The sequence below is a fragment of the Cricetulus griseus genome, chromosome 2 (genome assembly GCF_003668045.3).
Source record: "Cricetulus griseus strain 17A/GY chromosome 2, alternate assembly CriGri-PICRH-1.0, whole genome shotgun sequence".
Lineage (NCBI taxonomy): Eukaryota > Metazoa > Chordata > Mammalia > Rodentia > Cricetidae > Cricetulus > Cricetulus griseus.
The window spans coordinates 191,479,099-191,496,828 of NC_048595.1; the positions used below are offsets into that span (position 1 = coordinate 191,479,099).

At 41.9% G+C, this 17,730-nt stretch overlaps 1 protein-coding gene across 1 annotated transcript; it reads left to right on the top strand.

The window, feature by feature from the left end:
- The first annotated feature begins 9,966 nt into the window (after window positions 1-9,966).
- On the top strand, window positions 9,967-12,484 carry Ticam2 (toll like receptor adaptor molecule 2). Its single transcript, XM_035440152.1, has one exon. The coding sequence runs from the start codon at window positions 9,994-9,996 to the stop codon at window positions 10,693-10,695; it is 702 nt and encodes a 233-aa protein (XP_035296043.1). The 5' UTR covers window positions 9,967-9,993; the 3' UTR covers window positions 10,696-12,484.
- Window positions 12,485-17,730: the final 5,246 nt, after the last annotated feature.

Sequence of the window (17,730 nt, forward strand, 5' to 3'; positions counted from 1 at the left end):
CTGCCTCTGCCTCCTGAGTGCTGGGATTAAAGGCATGTACCACCACCGCCTGGCTTGAAAGCTTACATCTTGATCCACAGGCAAAGTAAGTAAGACTGGACCTTGTCAAGGCTTTTGAAACCTCCAAGCCCACCCCAAGCCTTCTCCAACAAGGCTATACCTCCAAATCCTTACCAAACAGTTCCAACAACTAGGAGCCAAACATTCAAATATATTAGCCTGGGAGGGGGGCGCTATTCTCATTCAAACCACCATAGATGGATTGTAACTTGGAACATAGCCAAATAAACCCTTTCTCCTCTAAATCGCCTTCTGTTGGAATATTTCATAACAGCAACAGAAATGAAGCTAGAACAGATGGTATCAGGGATGCCAATAGTTGGATGCTGTATCTTTGAAAGCTAACAAAGTAGGGGTGGAAGTTGTGGAGAAAAGAGATGAGGTGATGGAGGGCTATACTACTCAGGTACAGGTTACTATCTGGGAATCTTTAAGCAATTGAAAAAATAGCATCAGTTTTCCATTGCAGAAAAATCTTTCTAAAAGTAACCTAAAAGGGGAGAGATGTGGAGGCAACGAGACCAGCTGAATCTTGGCATGTATAAACATCGAAGGAGGAATGCTAGTCTTTACCTCATATAGAGACAAGACCATGGAAAGGATAGGAAAGTTTTGAAAACGTTTAGGAGACATATTTGCAGGAATTAAAGATTGGGAGAAGCTATGGGAAGAACGGGGGCTGTGGAGATGATTTCCAGGTTTTTGTCTTGGTAGATAGATAGCGTATCACTATCATCGGCAGAGAAGCAGAGTGTCTGAGGTAGAACAGATTAAAGAGGAACAACTGTTAAGTATACCCATTAGTCCATCCCCCCATCTATTTTACACTTATTGACAGTGTATTATGAGCCAGGGATTATTGACTTAACTTAGTAAGAACAATAGTGGTCAGCTGTTCCAAAAGATGCTATGGTCCCTGTCACTGGTGTTTATTCTTGTGATCTTTGCCCCTGTGGAAATCCCACAGAACAGCATTCAGAGAGTGGGTGTTTCAGGCCTGGAAGATGGGGTGGCTTTTAGAAATAAGAACACTAAGTTTACTTTCTATCTCTCAAGTAGAGAAGAGCTCATTGACCTATGAGAAAGTCTCCTGAGGCAGGAGTGGAGGTACGTGAGGCAGAAGGAGACGAGGCTGGGCTACATAGCAAGACCCAACAATCTCCTAGAGTCATAATATGCCTTCAGCCATATTTCTTCTGCTCTTGTAGTTGTCATTCAATCCTCCCAGGCTGCAGGAATGTTTTGGAGTTCTTTCTTAGTACCTAAGCATTGCTGCTGGTCCTGTAGATACATATGTGCGTTTACATGTGGGAGCATGCGGGTGTGGTTGTGCATGCACATATATACACATATATTGTGAAAGCCAGAATAAACCTTAGGATGGCCACCCACCTCAACTTTTGAGCCAGGGTCTCTTTGCTGGGGCTAGCCAATTCAACTTGGCTGTCTAGCAAGCCCCAGAAGACCTCGAGTCTCTCCCACCCAGCACTGGAAAGTCAGAGTGGTAGGAACTTGAAATAGCTTGTTACAGCACACTGCAATCAGGAAACAGAGAGGGATGGAGGCATACTCAGTTTACTTCCACTTTTTTATATAGTCCCGCATCCCAGTTCAGGGAGTATAGCTAACTACAATACACAAGTCTTCCCACCACAATGACCTAATCGAATAATCCCTCACAGGCATGGCCAGACTAAACTAGATAATTCCTCATGGATGTGCTGGGATGTTTGGCTTCTAAGTGATTCTAGATTCCAGTTGACAATTAACACTAGCCATCAGGATTTCACCTTGTCAGTTTCACATGAAAGCACATTGTTTTTAAGCCATAACCTTTCACTCTTTGTCCCCATAGGCGCATAACTATTAATGAACAGTGAATTCAGTTCAACATCAAAAGATTTCAGAGTCATTAATAGTTTCTATACTTTTAAAAAGTCAAAATTCTTTTAATTATGAGTTTAGATAAAACTTTAAAACCAAATCTCATACTTCTAACACTTAATGGCACAAAGTCAACCTTTTTAAGACTTATTTTATGTTTAACTATGCATGCGGTATGTGTGGGTGTGTGTACTCATGACTATGGGTGCTCTCAGAGGCCAAACGTGTCAGCCCCTTGGAGCTGGAATTACAGGAGGTTGTAAGCCACATGACTTGCATGCTGGGAACTGAACGTAGGTCCTCCAGCAAGAACAGTATGCTATAACATATTTTTCTAGCTATAACAGTATGCTCATGACCTCTGAGCCATCTCTCCAGCCCCACTCTCAGAGTTAGCATACTTATTCCAAAAGGGAAGAAACGGAGCATAGCAAGGAATATCCAGATAAAAATCAACCCAAAATCCAGGAGGGTAAACACCAAATCCTACAGCTCAGTGTCTGGAATAGAGGTGATGTTCATACTGTCACAATTAAATTGGCCAGGCTCTAAAAGTCTTGGGTAGCCTAATTCCTCCAGCTTTCCACCTGCAGCACTTGGCTTTGCTCTTGAGCCCCCTCTGCTCTATACCCACAGATTTCTTCCATGGCAGACATCTCACAGTTTTGCCATCACCAACATCATGGGATCTCTACTGAATCATAGATTTCATCTTCATAGTTTCACACAAAGGTCTCTCAACACTTCCTTACATGGACTCTAATACTGCCACATATTGCCTGTCCTCAGCTGCTGTCTGAAACTGTGCATCAGGACTACATGTTCCCTCAACTTTACATCTTTCATGTCACCAAAAACCAGTACCACTGGGATGTTCTGCTGAAAGTTTGAGACGTATCCTGTTCACCTTGAACTACTTGAGTACAGGAGCCCATAGAAGCCAGAAGAGGGTATTGAATCCGTTGGAGTTGAAGTTATAGGCAGCTGTGAGCACCCAGCATGGATGCTGGGAACTAAACCTGTAGGGAGACACTGTAACCACGCCTCCTAAGGGCTGGCTACAGCCTGTCAGGGCTGCATTTGACTGGTGTTTTTCTAATAAAAGGTTATCCTTATCGTAAGCTCCTTTTGTTCCTTAATATGAACCCTGCACTAGGCTTTTTCTTTTGGGCTACCAACCAGCTCCCAAATCATGACACAGAGACTTATCATTAGTTATGAATGCTTTACCTAGTTTAGACTTGTTTCTGGCTAGCTCTTTTAAATTAACCTGTTTCTCTTTATCTACCTTTTGCCTTGGGGGCTTTTTACCTTTCTTTTTTTTTCTGGAAAGAAGTGACTTTAATGTGAAATATTATGAACTACAGAACATGTGGTTTCAGTAAGATCTCTGAAGGTGCCACATGTCTTTTTTTTATTTTTTTAGCTTATATATATATAATGTATATATTTATATTTATATAAAAAGAGCAATAATGGCAATATGTTATGCATCAATAGCAGCAACAGCTTTTCCAGGTTCTGTAGTCCTTTGAACAAAATTGTAGAGATATCCAGCACACTCCATTTTTTAAAAAAAACAAAAAACAAGCAAAAAAAAAAAAAACCAAACAACGACAACAAAAAAGTAAAAAACAAAATCCCAGAAGACAGCACACTTCTGTTACTCTTGTGGTACTTGGCACCATTTTTTTTAAAATTAGTTTCTCAGTCATCATCTGGGAGGAAACCATTCTGAGCAACATCATTAAAAACAGCTCTGATAAAGCATGGTCACTACTGTGTATCATAAAGCAGGTCCACATATGAGTGAGTACATATCATGTTTTCTGTGTGTCCTAATCTGTCTACTCGCTGGTGGCTGCATGACTGGCCCCTGGCATCTCCTTCTCTTTCTCCCTTGTTCTCTTCATTTTTCTCTCCTCTCTTCTTGAGCTCAGATTTCTCCTATTTATTCTCTCTGCCTGCCAGCCCTGCCTATTCTTTCTCTACCTACCTTTATTAGACCCATTGGGTACCTTAGGCAGGCAAGGTGAAACAAATGCAACAAGTCTTTACGTAATTAAACAAATGCCACATGAGCAAATGTTACATGTCCTTACATCATTAAATAAATGCAGCATAAACAAATGCAACACACCTTTACACAATTAAAGTAATATTCCACAGCATAAACAAATGTAACACATCTTTACATATCCCACAACAGAACCTGACTTCTCAGCAAGCCCAGTATAAGTGCATAATTACTGAGCCATCTCTCCAGACCCCTGAACATAATGCTTTATGTTTAAGTCTCTTCTGCTCTTAATTTCCCCAGTCTTCTTTCTTACCTTTGTACACACCCCCTATCCCACAAGTGTGGACTTGAACCCTATAAATGGCTAGTGCAAAATGATCCTGAAATAGTTGCGCCTCTGATTCCTGAGAACCTGAGGTCCTTGCTTCTGCTGTAGGTGGCCCTGCATTCCTATCACCTGGTACCTTGTATAAAAAGCAAGAGTACAGTGGCTCCTAATTGTCTATCTGCGTATGCTGGCTTCACATCCTTCAAACCCAGCAAGTCTTGGTGTAGAATAACTTTCAGCAAAACCTGTAAATAGCAATAAAGCATATATTTATTAATAGCAAAACCTCAGTTGGACCAGAAGCCGTTGATTTTACATATTTCCGCCACAAGATGGGGCTATTCAGATAGGAAAGAAAAAAGGTTTTCCAAATCAAGTATTACTGACATACTAGGATTGTAAACGTGTTAAATTTCAAAGTTACTTATTTAAATATATAATATTTCCTGTGATAAACATACAGACTGAAAGTTTGATGTTTATATGTATTTTATCAGATTATTATTGATTATTATTTTACTCTTAGCATTTGGGAGCCCCTCTAATCAGGGGGTCAAAATGTTTTTAAAAGATGAACATTAACTTTTAACTTAATGACAGGAAACTCTTAGGTGAGCATTCCATCAGCCGCTACATCTCCTACCTTCCAAGGAAGACTGTGTTAGGATTCCTTCTGGAACAACAGGACTAATACCAGATAAGTGGAGGCTGGGAGAAGGATAAACTTTACAGATTGGCTTGCAGGACAGAGGGCTAAGTAAGGCAAACCAGACTGAGGATTGAGAGAGAGTGTTCCTGGGGCTGGGGATGAATTTCTGTGGTAAAGTGCCCTCCCTAGCAAGTGTTAGGTGCTGGTTCACTCTGGAAAAACAGCAATAATAAGTTGATAAATTATTGAGTCTCAAACAAGTCTGTATTGCCTTCTGCAAGCAGAATTGATCCTCTGGACATCCAGATGATGGGATGTGGCCCAGCTACATTATGAAGGCCAATCCCATTCACTCCAAGTTTACTGAATGGGGAGACTAAGTTTAGCAAGAAGGGGATGTGCACACCGATGCTTCCTTCTTTAGTCATGGGGTAGGACTGGATGCTTGCAGCTGGAGCACCCTAAAGGTGTTCTGGGAACTTTCTACAGAAAGAGCAGCTCTGCTGCTGTGATGTGCTCTCCTTCCTACTACAGATGTCTTCCCGGAAGAGGAATGAGCCTGAGGCTCACCAGCTCTGGGACTGCACAGGAATAATGACATGCAGACATGGTATTTCTTCCCAACAGTCACATCCTGTTACATTTCAAAATGAGATCTGAGGCAATTTGCAGAAAGGTCTCCATTCCCATCTTACTGGGAATAGTGAAGAAGAGACTTTCTGCAGATATCCACTAGTACCCCCCCATCTGTCTCATCTCCTCTCTGTCTCTGTCTCTCTCTCTGTCTCTCTCTCTCTCTCTCTCTCTCTCTCTCTCTCTCTCTCTCTCTCTCTCTCTCTCACACACACACACACACCTGTATCCATACTATTGATTCTTCTTGTCTGCCTAGCACACCCCTGTCTGCCCCTTACCTCATGCATGAATAAATTTTCTCATCAATATTTGTTCTTTTCTATGGATAGACATCCTTGTAAATGATCCTCTCTAGATACCCTTCCCCTCCACCAGTCTTACTTCATTTTTCTACCTTTTTCCTTTGTGACAAAACTTTTCAAAATGGCTTTCTAGGACTGGGAAGGTAACTCAGTCAGGACAGTGCTTGCCAGAGGACCTGGTTTTGATCCTCAGAACCAGAAGAAGAAGAAGAAGAAGAAGAAGAAGAAGAAGAAGAAGAAGAAGAAGAAGAAGAAGAAGAAGAAGAAGAAGAAGAAGAAGAAGAAGAAGAAGAAGAAAAGAAAAAGTGTGGTGGTGGTGGTGGTGGTGGTGGTGGTGGTGGTGGTGGAGGAGGTGTTCATTTTGATCCCAGCAAACTCAGATCTCTGGAGCTTGCTGGCCAGCTAGCAGTATTTGAGCTCCAACTCCCTGTCTCAAAAATGTGGTGCATAGCCCCTAAGGAATGACACTTCAGGTTGTTCTTCAGCGGCACACATGCAGGCACACACACACATTCACACACACACATTTGGGTTTTCTATATTGCTTTTTTTTGCAAGGGGGGGCAGTTCGAGACAGGGTTTCTCTGTAGCTTTGGAGGCAGTCCTAGAACTAGCTCTGTAGAGCAAGCTGTCCTCGAACTCACAGGATCCACCTGCCTCTGCCTAGCAAGTGCTGGGATTAAAGGTGTGCACCGCCACCACCAGGCTTTCTATATTGCTTTTTCTGACTTTTTTTTTTAAACTCTACCTAAATGGTCTTTTATATCGCTCCCCCACTGTGCCATGTCTACTCACTTCATGGTATTTCTCAGTGCTAGTCCCCCCGGGCCAGTCATAGCATTTGAAGACAGCTATGCACTCCCTTGAACTGGTTCTTCCCCTGGCATCTGGGGCAGCACAGTCTCCTGCTTTACCTCCACATTCCCTGCCACTCAGACTCCTTGGCTGGCCCTCTGTGTTCCTGACCTCGGTTACATTGGAGTGCCTAGGGGCTCAGCCCTGGGGCACTTCCTTTTCCTGTCTATACTCTTTCCGTTAATGATCTCACATGGCCTTTAGGTTTTAATGCAATGTGTATGAAGATACGGATACTTCTTGTCCTCATTAGTCTTTATTCTATTCTTTATTCCCTCAACAGACTCACTTAAACACAAAATGTCCACCAGCAGTTTTTAGTTCATCTTTCTGCCCTATTTTCCCACACATATATGTATGTATATACATGCATATATATATATATATATATATATATATATATATAGAGAGAGAGAGAGAGAGAGAGAGAGAGAGAGAAAGGGAGAAATAAAAATTTTTAAATGACATAAATTTTTTTTAAAACAAGGAAAAGCCCTAACATGACATTATAAGACAAGGAACAAACCTCCAAAGATGTCGTTGAGTTTGTTTTCTGTTGGCCATCTACTGCTGGGCATGCAGTAGTAGTGAATGGTGTGTTTCACCAATGAGACTCCCTTGGAGGAACTAAACTTTAATTTGCAAGTGGCCGTCAATCGTTTACAGACGGGTGTTCCAAGGTGTCTCACTCTCAGTGCAATGTCTGGTTGTGGGTCTCTGTATTTGTTCCCATCTGCTGTAGAAGGAAACTTCTTTGATGGAGGCTGAACAAGGCTCTAATCCATCGGTTCTCAACCTATGGGTTGTGACCCCTTTGAGTGGTCAAACGACCCTATCACAGGGGTTGCCTAAGACTATCTACAGATCATATATTTACATTATGATTTATTACAGCAAATTACAGTTATGAAGTAGCAATGAAAATAATTTTATGGTTGATGGTCACCATAAAGGGTTGCAGCATTAGGAAGGTTGAGAACCACTGATCTATCTATTAGTATTGCAAAATGTCATTAGGAGTCATTTTATTGTTATGCTTTATTTCTATCTATTTATTATTTTTAAAACAGTAGTATTTGGTTTTACCCTGGGTTCCTGGGCTATCTGGTCTCAGGTTCATGGTCACCCAAGCAGAATCATGTATGGGTTCCATCTTACAGAGTGAGCCTTAAGTCAAATCAGATATTGGTTGGTTATTCCCACAAGCTTTGTGACACCATTGCACTAGCATATCTTGCATTTGGGACACCATTGCAGATCAAACTGTTAGTGTCTGGCTTCATGTTTTGTATTTCTCCTTTGGTAGCATGCAGAGTACCTTGCTATACCAAAAAACACTAGAACATAGGAGTGAAGGCTCTTTGTAGGCACCAACTTGATTTCTCCAGGTTCAGTGAGTTGTATAGGTGTTGTCTTTAGCAATGGCGAGTTGCCATCCTTTTGTGGAGAACAATCTATAGTCTTGGCAATAGCCTGAGATGTTTTGGGGGTTCCCATGGGACCACTTTGCCCAACAATTCAATTAGATATAACCAATCCTGGGACCCAGCCCCCGCCCCATCTATCCATCTATACATCCATAAATACTCTATTTCCTGTTCCTGGGGACATCTATCTACACCCACTTACTGTATACCTAACATCTGTGATTCTATGAGTTGTGGCTTGGTTATCATTGGCTTAATGTCTAATATTCACATGTAAGTGAATACTTATTATATTTGTCTTTCTGGGTCTGGGTTACCTTACTCAGGATAACTTTCTCTAGTTCCATCCATTTTCCTGCAAATTTCATTTGTTTTAAATGACTGAGATCCACTGTATAAATACACAACAACAATTTTTTTTTAATTCACTCATCTGTTGAGGGACATGGAGGTTCTTTCTGATCTCTGGCTATTATGAATAAAGCAGCAATGAGCAAGTGTTGCTATGGTGGAATGAAGCATCCTTTGGGAAAGTGTCCGAGAGAATCACTGTCTTTTTTTTAAAGATGTGAACTAAACACAGACACACATGGTGAGCAGTGACCTCATGAGACCCTCGCCAGTAACAAAAGGCAGCAGTGAGTCCTAGCTAGAGAAGAATGGGCAAATCAATTAGGTTTTATTATTTGCAATGTATGTGGGCTACATTTTAGAGTGGCACTTTAGACTATCTCTTGGTCACCTAGGACCTTGGAGCCAGCCTTAAAGTACAAATACCACAAATGACAAGCAGTGGCCATCAATGCCTTCACTAACCAGGGAAGCAGCAGGGGATTTTCACCTGTGTATGCATTAGAATGAGATTCCGGGTATGTTTTTCCTAACTGTCACCACTTCTTCTAAATCTGAATTATGTGGAACTTTGTCATTGTATTATTTAGGTCATTGTGGATGTGACTGTATGCACATATATGGTGGTATAAACAGAGAAAGTTAATTAAGAAAGAGAAAGACAGCCCCAAGAATGTGTGCAAGCTGGGAAAAGGCATAGGCTCAAAAGTCTAGTTTATATTTGAATCTGGCCTTTGAGCATAAATAATAAATAATATATCCCATAGCTTATATTTCAAAATATGAAAGTAATATTTGTCTATTCTAAATTGTCTTTTGATAAAAGAATTTCCTTTGAACTTAACATTGCCAACATCTTCTGAAGTTATTTAAATTCCACTCACGTGGATTACTTTTCTTTCACAGCTGGTTTAATTCTTCTATTTCCAGAATTTCAGATCACAAAAAAAAATTAATGGAAATTATGTCATCTTGGGTTGGCCTTACTAGAAAAAGCTGCAGATCTTAGTTCCTAGACTTTGATCCAAACTGGGATGTTAACTTTATGCAGGTGAATGTCTGTTCTCTAACCTTCCAAAGACACCTGGAAAAAGATGTTCTTGTATATCCTAATTTCTTCCCCACCACAGCAATGAAGTGAGTCCTGAAAACTGACATTTCAAATCTCTTGGTGCTGACTCAGTAGAGCAACTGTCAGTCATCTTTGGGATATTTGTATCTGTGTTTGCTACCAAAAAGTTTCTCTTGTCTCTGGCAGCCCTTGTGAAACTCACAAAAGCCTGATAGTTTGATTTCTTGATTGGCTGCCATTTCTTTCTTAGGCCCTTATATTACAGTGTTTTTTATTTTTTCAATTTGAACGAAAGTTTTTTTTAATGCTTTAATAAAACATATAATATTCTGCTTTGTTACTCCCTTTTTAGATTGAGAAGAAATGTGAGGCTCAAATAAACCTCCCTCTTCTGCCTCATAAGTCCACCATGGGTGTTGGGAAGTCGAAATTAGATAACTGCCCTCTTTCTTGGCATAAAAGACCCAGTGAGGATGCAGATCAAGACTGCCATGAATCAGTGGCCAAGAACTCTAAGGATGTGTCCTTGCATGATTTGGTGGAGCGTAGCAATAGAACAGAGCAGCCGATGGGAGAGCAGGAGGGAGCGGAGGCAGAGGGAGAGCTGCCAGAGGAGGAAGCTGAAGAAGAAGTCTTCCTCAAATTTGTAATACTGCATGCAGAAGATGACGTAGATGAGGCTCTCAGGGTCCAGAATCTACTGCAAAATGACTTTGGTATCAGGCCTGGGATAATTTTCTCTGAGATGCCGTGTGGCAGGCTGCATTTGCAGAATCTAGATGATGCTGTAAATGGATCTGCATGGACGATCTTATTACTGACTGAAAACTTTCTAAGAGACACCTGGTGTAACTTTCAGTTCTACACCTCCCTGATGAATTCTGTGAACAGGCAACACAAGTACAATTCCGTCATACCTATGCGGCCCCTGAACAGCCCTCTTCCTCGGGAAAGGACTCCCTTGGTGCTACAGACCATCAATGCCTTAGAAGAAGAAAGCTTGGGCTTTTCTACACAAGTGGAGAGAATTTTTCAGGAGTCTGTGTATGAGAGGCAACAGACTATATGGAAAGAGACGCGAAATGTGATGCGAGGACAGCTCGTTGCCTGAGATGAAGCATACACCCGGCTGCCTCCTGTTTTGTAAACAAAATGATTCATCTTCACTTGAGAAAGCAGCGTCTAAGAAATGGTTCTGTATGAGTGAGTCGGCTTTCAAGAAATCTGTGGGCCACAAGAAAGGTACATTTCTGCAGGCCTAGGATTGTGGTGCTTTTTGATGATAAACTCAAGATGGTCCGTTTTGAGCACTTTTTGCTTAAAAAAAATAGTTTATGGATATTCTTAATTTGTTTCTTATGTTGAACCATGAATAGGCATATATGAAACATTTTCAAAAAACAATATTAAAAAAATCTTCTAAAGACATGAAGAAAATGCTTACGGCTGAGAGAGGTCTGATTACCTTCCTTCCTACTTCTCTCATGAATGTTACCACAGAGCATCCTGGTGCTGTCACCCAGAAACATGGATGGCCAGACTGGGATATGTGCAGTGTGGATGCACACAAGTAGGAGGTCAGAAGTAGACGTGAGAATGGTCAGGCTTTGGAAAACAATCCAGCCACGTGTGGTTTTGTTTCTGCTGGAGTTTGGAACCAATTCCTGCCAAGAATTATGAATCATTTTGAGAGTGTGGTAGCTAGGGACTCGCAAATGTCCTCTGACCTTGTCAGTGGCCGTCTGTAACCAGGGCTGTTTTATTCTCAGAGCTTGGGAAGTGTGTGATTCCCCAGTTGTTTACCTTAAAAATCAATAACCTCTTATGTGAGCCTTTAGAAATGTTCCTCTTACAGTGCTTGTCTCAGGGAATGTTTCTTATTTAGGGTGGTCTGACTGTGAGTGTTAGTGTGGTGGGAGTGGTGTGTGTTTGTGCAGAGAATGTATTTTTACCATCTCCACTTTCAGGGCCCAATGTGCATACCAAGCCAGGGAGGCCCACAGGGACCCATACCTTTCCCTCATAGAACCTTAGCCCATTTGAGACTGAAGCACTGCAAACAAGTACAAACTGGGCCTGTAGCTAAGGGTGAGTCATGTCAAATAATGAGAAAGTGCCCACTGGGGGCCGGGAGACCTACTTGCAAGCCAGCCTCTGCCACTGAGGATGAATGTGCCAGTGGGTAGCTATTCTCCTTTGTCTATGAAATGAAAGGGTTAGATTGATGGATCTCTAAAGGCTTTTGTCCTCTCCCAGGATGGGAAAAACTGGAAGCCAGAAAGCAATAAGCAAAGCCTTAAATGTTTATGAGGTTATACATAGTGTGATCATTGCAGAAGACATAATACATGCTTACAATGAATGGATATTTTTGTATATTTGCATCAGAGTTACAGGAAAGAATCTATACATGCTTATTCAGATTTTTGGTTTTGTTTTTATTCAGGGTCTCACTATGTAGCCCTGGCTGGCCTGAGAATTGCTGCATAACCAGGTTGGCATCAAAATCACAGATCCACCTGCCTCTGCCTCCTGAGTGCTGGAATTAAAGGTGTACACCACCACTGCCTGGCCAGATTTTTTTAACTAAATAAAGAGATAAATGTTAGGTACCAAGTAATTGTAGGTGTTGAAATTAGCAAGAAATGATCATCAAAATAACTAATGGTAAAAGGAGACAAAGGTGGGGGCCTTATCATGGGTTTTGTGTTTATATACACACACATAGGTTTAGATACACACATCAACCATTCTGAGAAATTCTGCCACATGCCAGCAGATTGTCACCCTGGGTACTCTGTGCCACCCACCTGGAGCTGCCATAAGGATCTTAGGTATGCCTGAATAAACAGCCCTCCATGGCCTAACGAGGAAGTTTACATTATCCTGGTAATCAGGAGGCAGAGGCAGGCAGATCTCAGTGAGTTCCAGGCCAGCCTGGTCTAAGAGTGAGTTCTAAGACAGCAGGGCTGTTACACAGAGACACCCTGTCTCAAACAATCAAACAAACAAATAATTAAATAAGATGTATAGTTCATCTAACTTAACAAGGCATCCTAGAATGTGTGGAGGCTTAATGAGGTCACTCAAGACCTAGGTTCCTTCATTCAGTGGAATATTATACAGGCTTTAAAAATAGTAAAATTTTAACATGTGCTATAGCATAAATGAACATTATGCTTAAAAAGAATAATATTGTAGGATTCCACATATATGTTGCAAATTCATAGAGAGAGTAATAGAGACAGACTTGGGGCTATAGAGGGAGAAATAGGATGTTAATTTTTTAGTAGTTAAAGAGTTTGGTTTGGACTAATGAGGGAGGTTCTGGTAAAGCCCTGGTTGTATACATTGTGAATGGACCTAATGCCATGAAACTGTACACTCAAAAAATTATTAAAACAATTCCTTCCAATGGCTGCATTTTTGCCACAGTAACTTTAAAAAGTAAACAACAACAAAACCCAAAAGTACAATATGGTGATATATTGTTTATGATTTAATAAAGCCACTGGAGATCAAAATGCAAAGCTAACCATAGCCATAGAGCCAGGCAATGGTGACACACACCTTTAATTCCACTTTAACAGCCACTCTAGTTAGCTTTAGAAGCTGCGCATACACCTTTAATCCCAGGACTCAGGAGACAACGGCAGATGCATCTCTGTTAGTTCAAGGTCACACTGAGCTACATGAAATTGATCCAGCTAAAAGAGAAACAGCTCACACAAAGGAGATATCAGCACTTGAGATCCCACTCCTTTAACCCCAGCTTTAGAGAGGTACATAAGACAGGAGTGGGACATTCAGTATTCAGTACCGGATTTATTCTCCAGCCACACTGAGGACAGGACAGCCCTTTCAGCCTGAGGTAGAGGTAAGAGCTAGTGGCCAGCTGCTTTGCTTTTCTGATCTTCAGCTTGAACCCCAGTATCTGTCTCTGGGTTTTTATTATGCATGTTACAGTATAAGTCCAAGGTCTTCTTGCCTTTTTTGCTAGACCATTCTCAGTTTTTCAGTTGAGTTTCCTTCTGAATTGTGTTATGGCTGCCCCATGTCTGTCCCACCACACCCTGGAACACTGCCGTGAAGTCACACTAAATCCCAGCTTGGCCCTTTATTTTATTATTTTTTTCAGAAATAGTTTTAAGACACACACACAGAGAGAGAGAGAGAGAGAGAGAGAGAGAGAGAGAGAGAGAGAGAGAGAGACAGAGAGAGAGAGACAGAGACAGAGAGAAGTGAGGAAGAGAAAGAGAGAATTTTTTAAAACAAAAAAATTTGGACCTGAAGGCTAAATGTTTTAAGTGTTAACTTGATCATCATTAAAATGTGGCAGTTAGTAGAACTTTGCTAAAACTAACTTTAAAACATGGGTGAGGGCCAAGAATGCTATACAGAGGACCACTGCAATGTCCTTGGGCCACAGTTACAGGACAGTCTATACAGAAGTGATAGAAGTGATTGCTCACAGTTCTGAAGCCTGAGAGGTCCAAGGCCAAGGATGTCTTAGTTAGAATAGGGTTTCTATTGATGTGACAAAATACCATGAGGTTGGTGAAGAAGAGGTGTATTCAGCTTACACTTCCACATTGCTGTTCATCACCAAAGGAAGTTAGGACAGGAACTGAAGCAGGGCAGGAACCTGTAGGCAGGAGCTGATGCAGAGGCTATAGAGGGGTGCTGCATACTGGCTTGCTACCCCTGCTTTGCTTCGCCTGCTTTCAGAAAGAACCCAGGACCACCAGCCCAGGGATGGCAACACCCACAATGGACTGGACCCTCCCACATTGATGACTAAATGAGAAAATGCCTTACAGCTGGGTCTCATGGAGGCATTTCCTCAACTGAGGCTCCTTCCTCTCTGATGACTCTAGCTTGTTCAAGTTGACACAAAACCAGCCAGTACAAGGCCCTAACAGATTTGGTGTCTGGTGAGGGCCAGTTGTCCAGAAACAGCACCTTCTTGGTGTATCATCACATGAAAGAAGAGGAAACAGGTTCCTTGAAGCATCTTTAGTCGTGGCATGAGTCCTATTCTTGAGGGCAGAGCTTTCTTCCCCAATGGTCTCTCAAAGACCTGACCTTGTAACAACATCACATTGTGGATTAAGTTTCCACTTTGGAATTTTGGGTGTTCACACAGGTAGTCAGTCATCTATAAACCTTGCTGAATCTCAGTATCCTTCTCTAAAAATAAAGATAATACCCACAATAAAAAAGAGTCACTCTTAGGATTGTTGAATGGCTCACACACTGTCCTAGCTGGCTTTACATTGCTGTGGTAAAGGACTGACTAAAACCAACCTGGGTTTGTCTCATCTTACAACTCCCAGGTCATAGCCCATCACTGTGAGATGTTAGGGCGGGAGCCCAATGCAGAAAACTGGAATCAAAAAATGAAGCAGAACCACAGAGGAACACTGCTTATGCTCTCCAGGCTCATGTTTAACTACCTTTCTTAATATCCCCCAGGACCACTTGCCCAAGGGTGGCACCACCCCCAGTGGGCTGGGCCCTCCCACATCAATCATTAACTAAGAAAATACTCCACAGATTTCCCTACAGTCATTTTTTAATTGAGGTTCCCTCTTCCTAGATGACATAACACTTGTATCAAGTTGACAAACAAAAAACAAACTCCAAAACTAATCAACACACACACACACACACACACACACACACACACACACACACACACACACATCTGTGCTACCAGCACTATCATTATTTAGCACATTTAACCTACAACATGGGAGAGGAAAGAGGGAAAGAATGTGTTTAATCCTACCCACAACCCTACTCCTAGAAAGATTGCTGCTTGTAGGGAACAGATTTAAAACAAAAGAGAAGCTACTGGGATTTCTTTGCAAGTGCACTGTCAAGAGAAAGGAGCTCCCTGATCTACCAGAGTGTGCAAGCTGCTAATTAGTGGTGGAATTTTTGCATAGAGAAAGCTGGTAGAAAGGATGGTGCTTCAGCAGGGTCATGTACATCTAAAAAATTGGGAAAGCTGGGCCATAAACTAGGAAAACAGAGAAATGGAGTATAGGAGCGTTAGTCTTGAAGCCATTCAGGGGAAGAGTAGCTCACGTAGGATGCCTTCAGCTCGGCTTTGTGAAGTAATTCTGCACACATTTGCATTTGGGGCATTTGGGCTATAATACATTTGATTTAGCCATTTATGGTGCTCTGCCCAGAGAAGTCTCATTTAGGAATGGGTAAAAGCTGGACTGTCTTCCTTGAGTTGCAGGAAGAATAGTCATGGATCCCCTTTGATCCTTGCTCTCCTATCTGACTTATCTTCCAGTTCAACAACTTCATGCTGGGGTTTTCCCAGGGCAAGACAGTGTTGTTTACCTCAGCCCTTGACTTTGCCTTTGCAAATCCTAAGGCCTTGGGGTGAAGATGGACCCTCCTGACATCATGGGGGCATCATGCTACTATTTCTAGAAACAGCTTCCTTGGACCCACACACCGTCTCACTGCAACTCAAAGCCAAAACCCTGAGCCTGGTTGGTGGTGGTCGTGGCCATTTTTTCAAACCCTGAAAGAGCCCAATTATTGTGTCTCTTGCTGTAAGTTGTATTGGTGTAAATGAGAAATGTCCTTGATAGTCTTGGCCATTTGAACATTTGGTCCCTGGTTGATAGCACTGTTTGGGGAGGTTTGAGATATGTGCCCTTGTTGAAGGAAGTCTGTCATTGGGAGTGGACTCATACCATTTCAGTTTGATTTCTCTCTGCCTAGTGCTTGTGGCTTGAAGATGTGAGCTCTCTGTTTCCTGCTGCAGCCACCATGCCTCATTTCTGCCCTCATGAACCCTAAGCCTCTGGAATCATCAGCCAAAATAAACTCTTTCTTCTGTAAATTGCCTTCGTCATGGTGTTTTATCACAACAACCCAAAAGTAACTAAGACACAAACACAAGGGTTACCTGTAGACAAGATCTTGCTAAGATATATCTGCCTAACAGAGGGCTCTGCAAAAAAGGAGATCAAAGGCACTGATTGTGGGGAAGAGACTGAACTGAGACCCAGAGCTGGAGGTGAAAACAATAACAAAAATCTTCATGTGATTAAAGGAATGACATATCACACTACTGAGCTAGGCTAACCCATGTCCAGCTTTGGGTAAAACCAGGCCATCTATGACTGAATGGGGTTTGGCATGGGGCGTGGAGGAAACTGTTGCCATGGCTCTTACTGGGAGATGGGATCCAGTGTGTTGACTTTGGCAGTCAATGCAGCTTCTGTGGCTTTCCTTCTCTGCAGTTTTAGGTCAACTATTACACCGTTACAGCACATGACTGGCTACACCTTCCTCATAGTAGTTCAAAGAGCAAAGAGGAAATCTCAAAGCTACCAAAGACTTGATGTCCTTAAGCCAATGATCAAGCAAAGCACTAATGTTGCCCTTGAACCTGGTGTTCCTTATGATTTCCAAGTGAAACATTTATTAGATTTTGACCATTAATACCTAATAAGAACATACACACACACACACACACACACACACACACACACACACACACACACACACACATACACATTATATTTGGCAACCCCCACTACCAATTAGCACATTGATTGTGAACTGAGGCAAGTATCATTTAAAGAAACCATTAATTAATAACTTGGGTCATGAAAATCATTTGACTAAACCCCAACAGGTCAGCTTATGAAAGCACAAAATCAGTTTGTTGCTCTTGCCTCTTCTTCCAAGTACTCAAACTTCACAACTATTTGTGCGTCCATCCATACTCCTTCATCCTTCCTGTCATTAGTGAGAACTGTTTTGGAGAGCCATTTCCTTTACCTAACTTAGCATTTCTCCTGTCTCTTCAAATACCGGGAGTTCTGAGTCATTTGCTCCAGAGTGAATGAATGGGGATACTTATTAGCAAATAGCAGGAATCTGTAGGTTCCTGGGCATTTAGCTTGGTTAGTTCAGTTGCTAGAGGGCTTGTCTAGATGTACGAAGTCCTGGGTTTGATCCTCAGAATAATCAGGACATGGTGTTGCATGCCTGAAGTCACAGCACTTGGGAAATAGAGGCAGAAAGATAAGACTTTCAAAGTCATCCTTGGTTATAAGGCAAGTTTAAGTCCAGCTTGGGATACAAGAGACCCTGTGGAAGACAAAAG

What these genes read in the sequence shown, in the direction of transcription:
- Ticam2 (XM_035440152.1), top strand. Translation starts at nt 9,994, where the DNA reads ATGGGTGTTGGGAAGTCGAAATTAGATAACTGCCCTCTTTCTTGGCAT.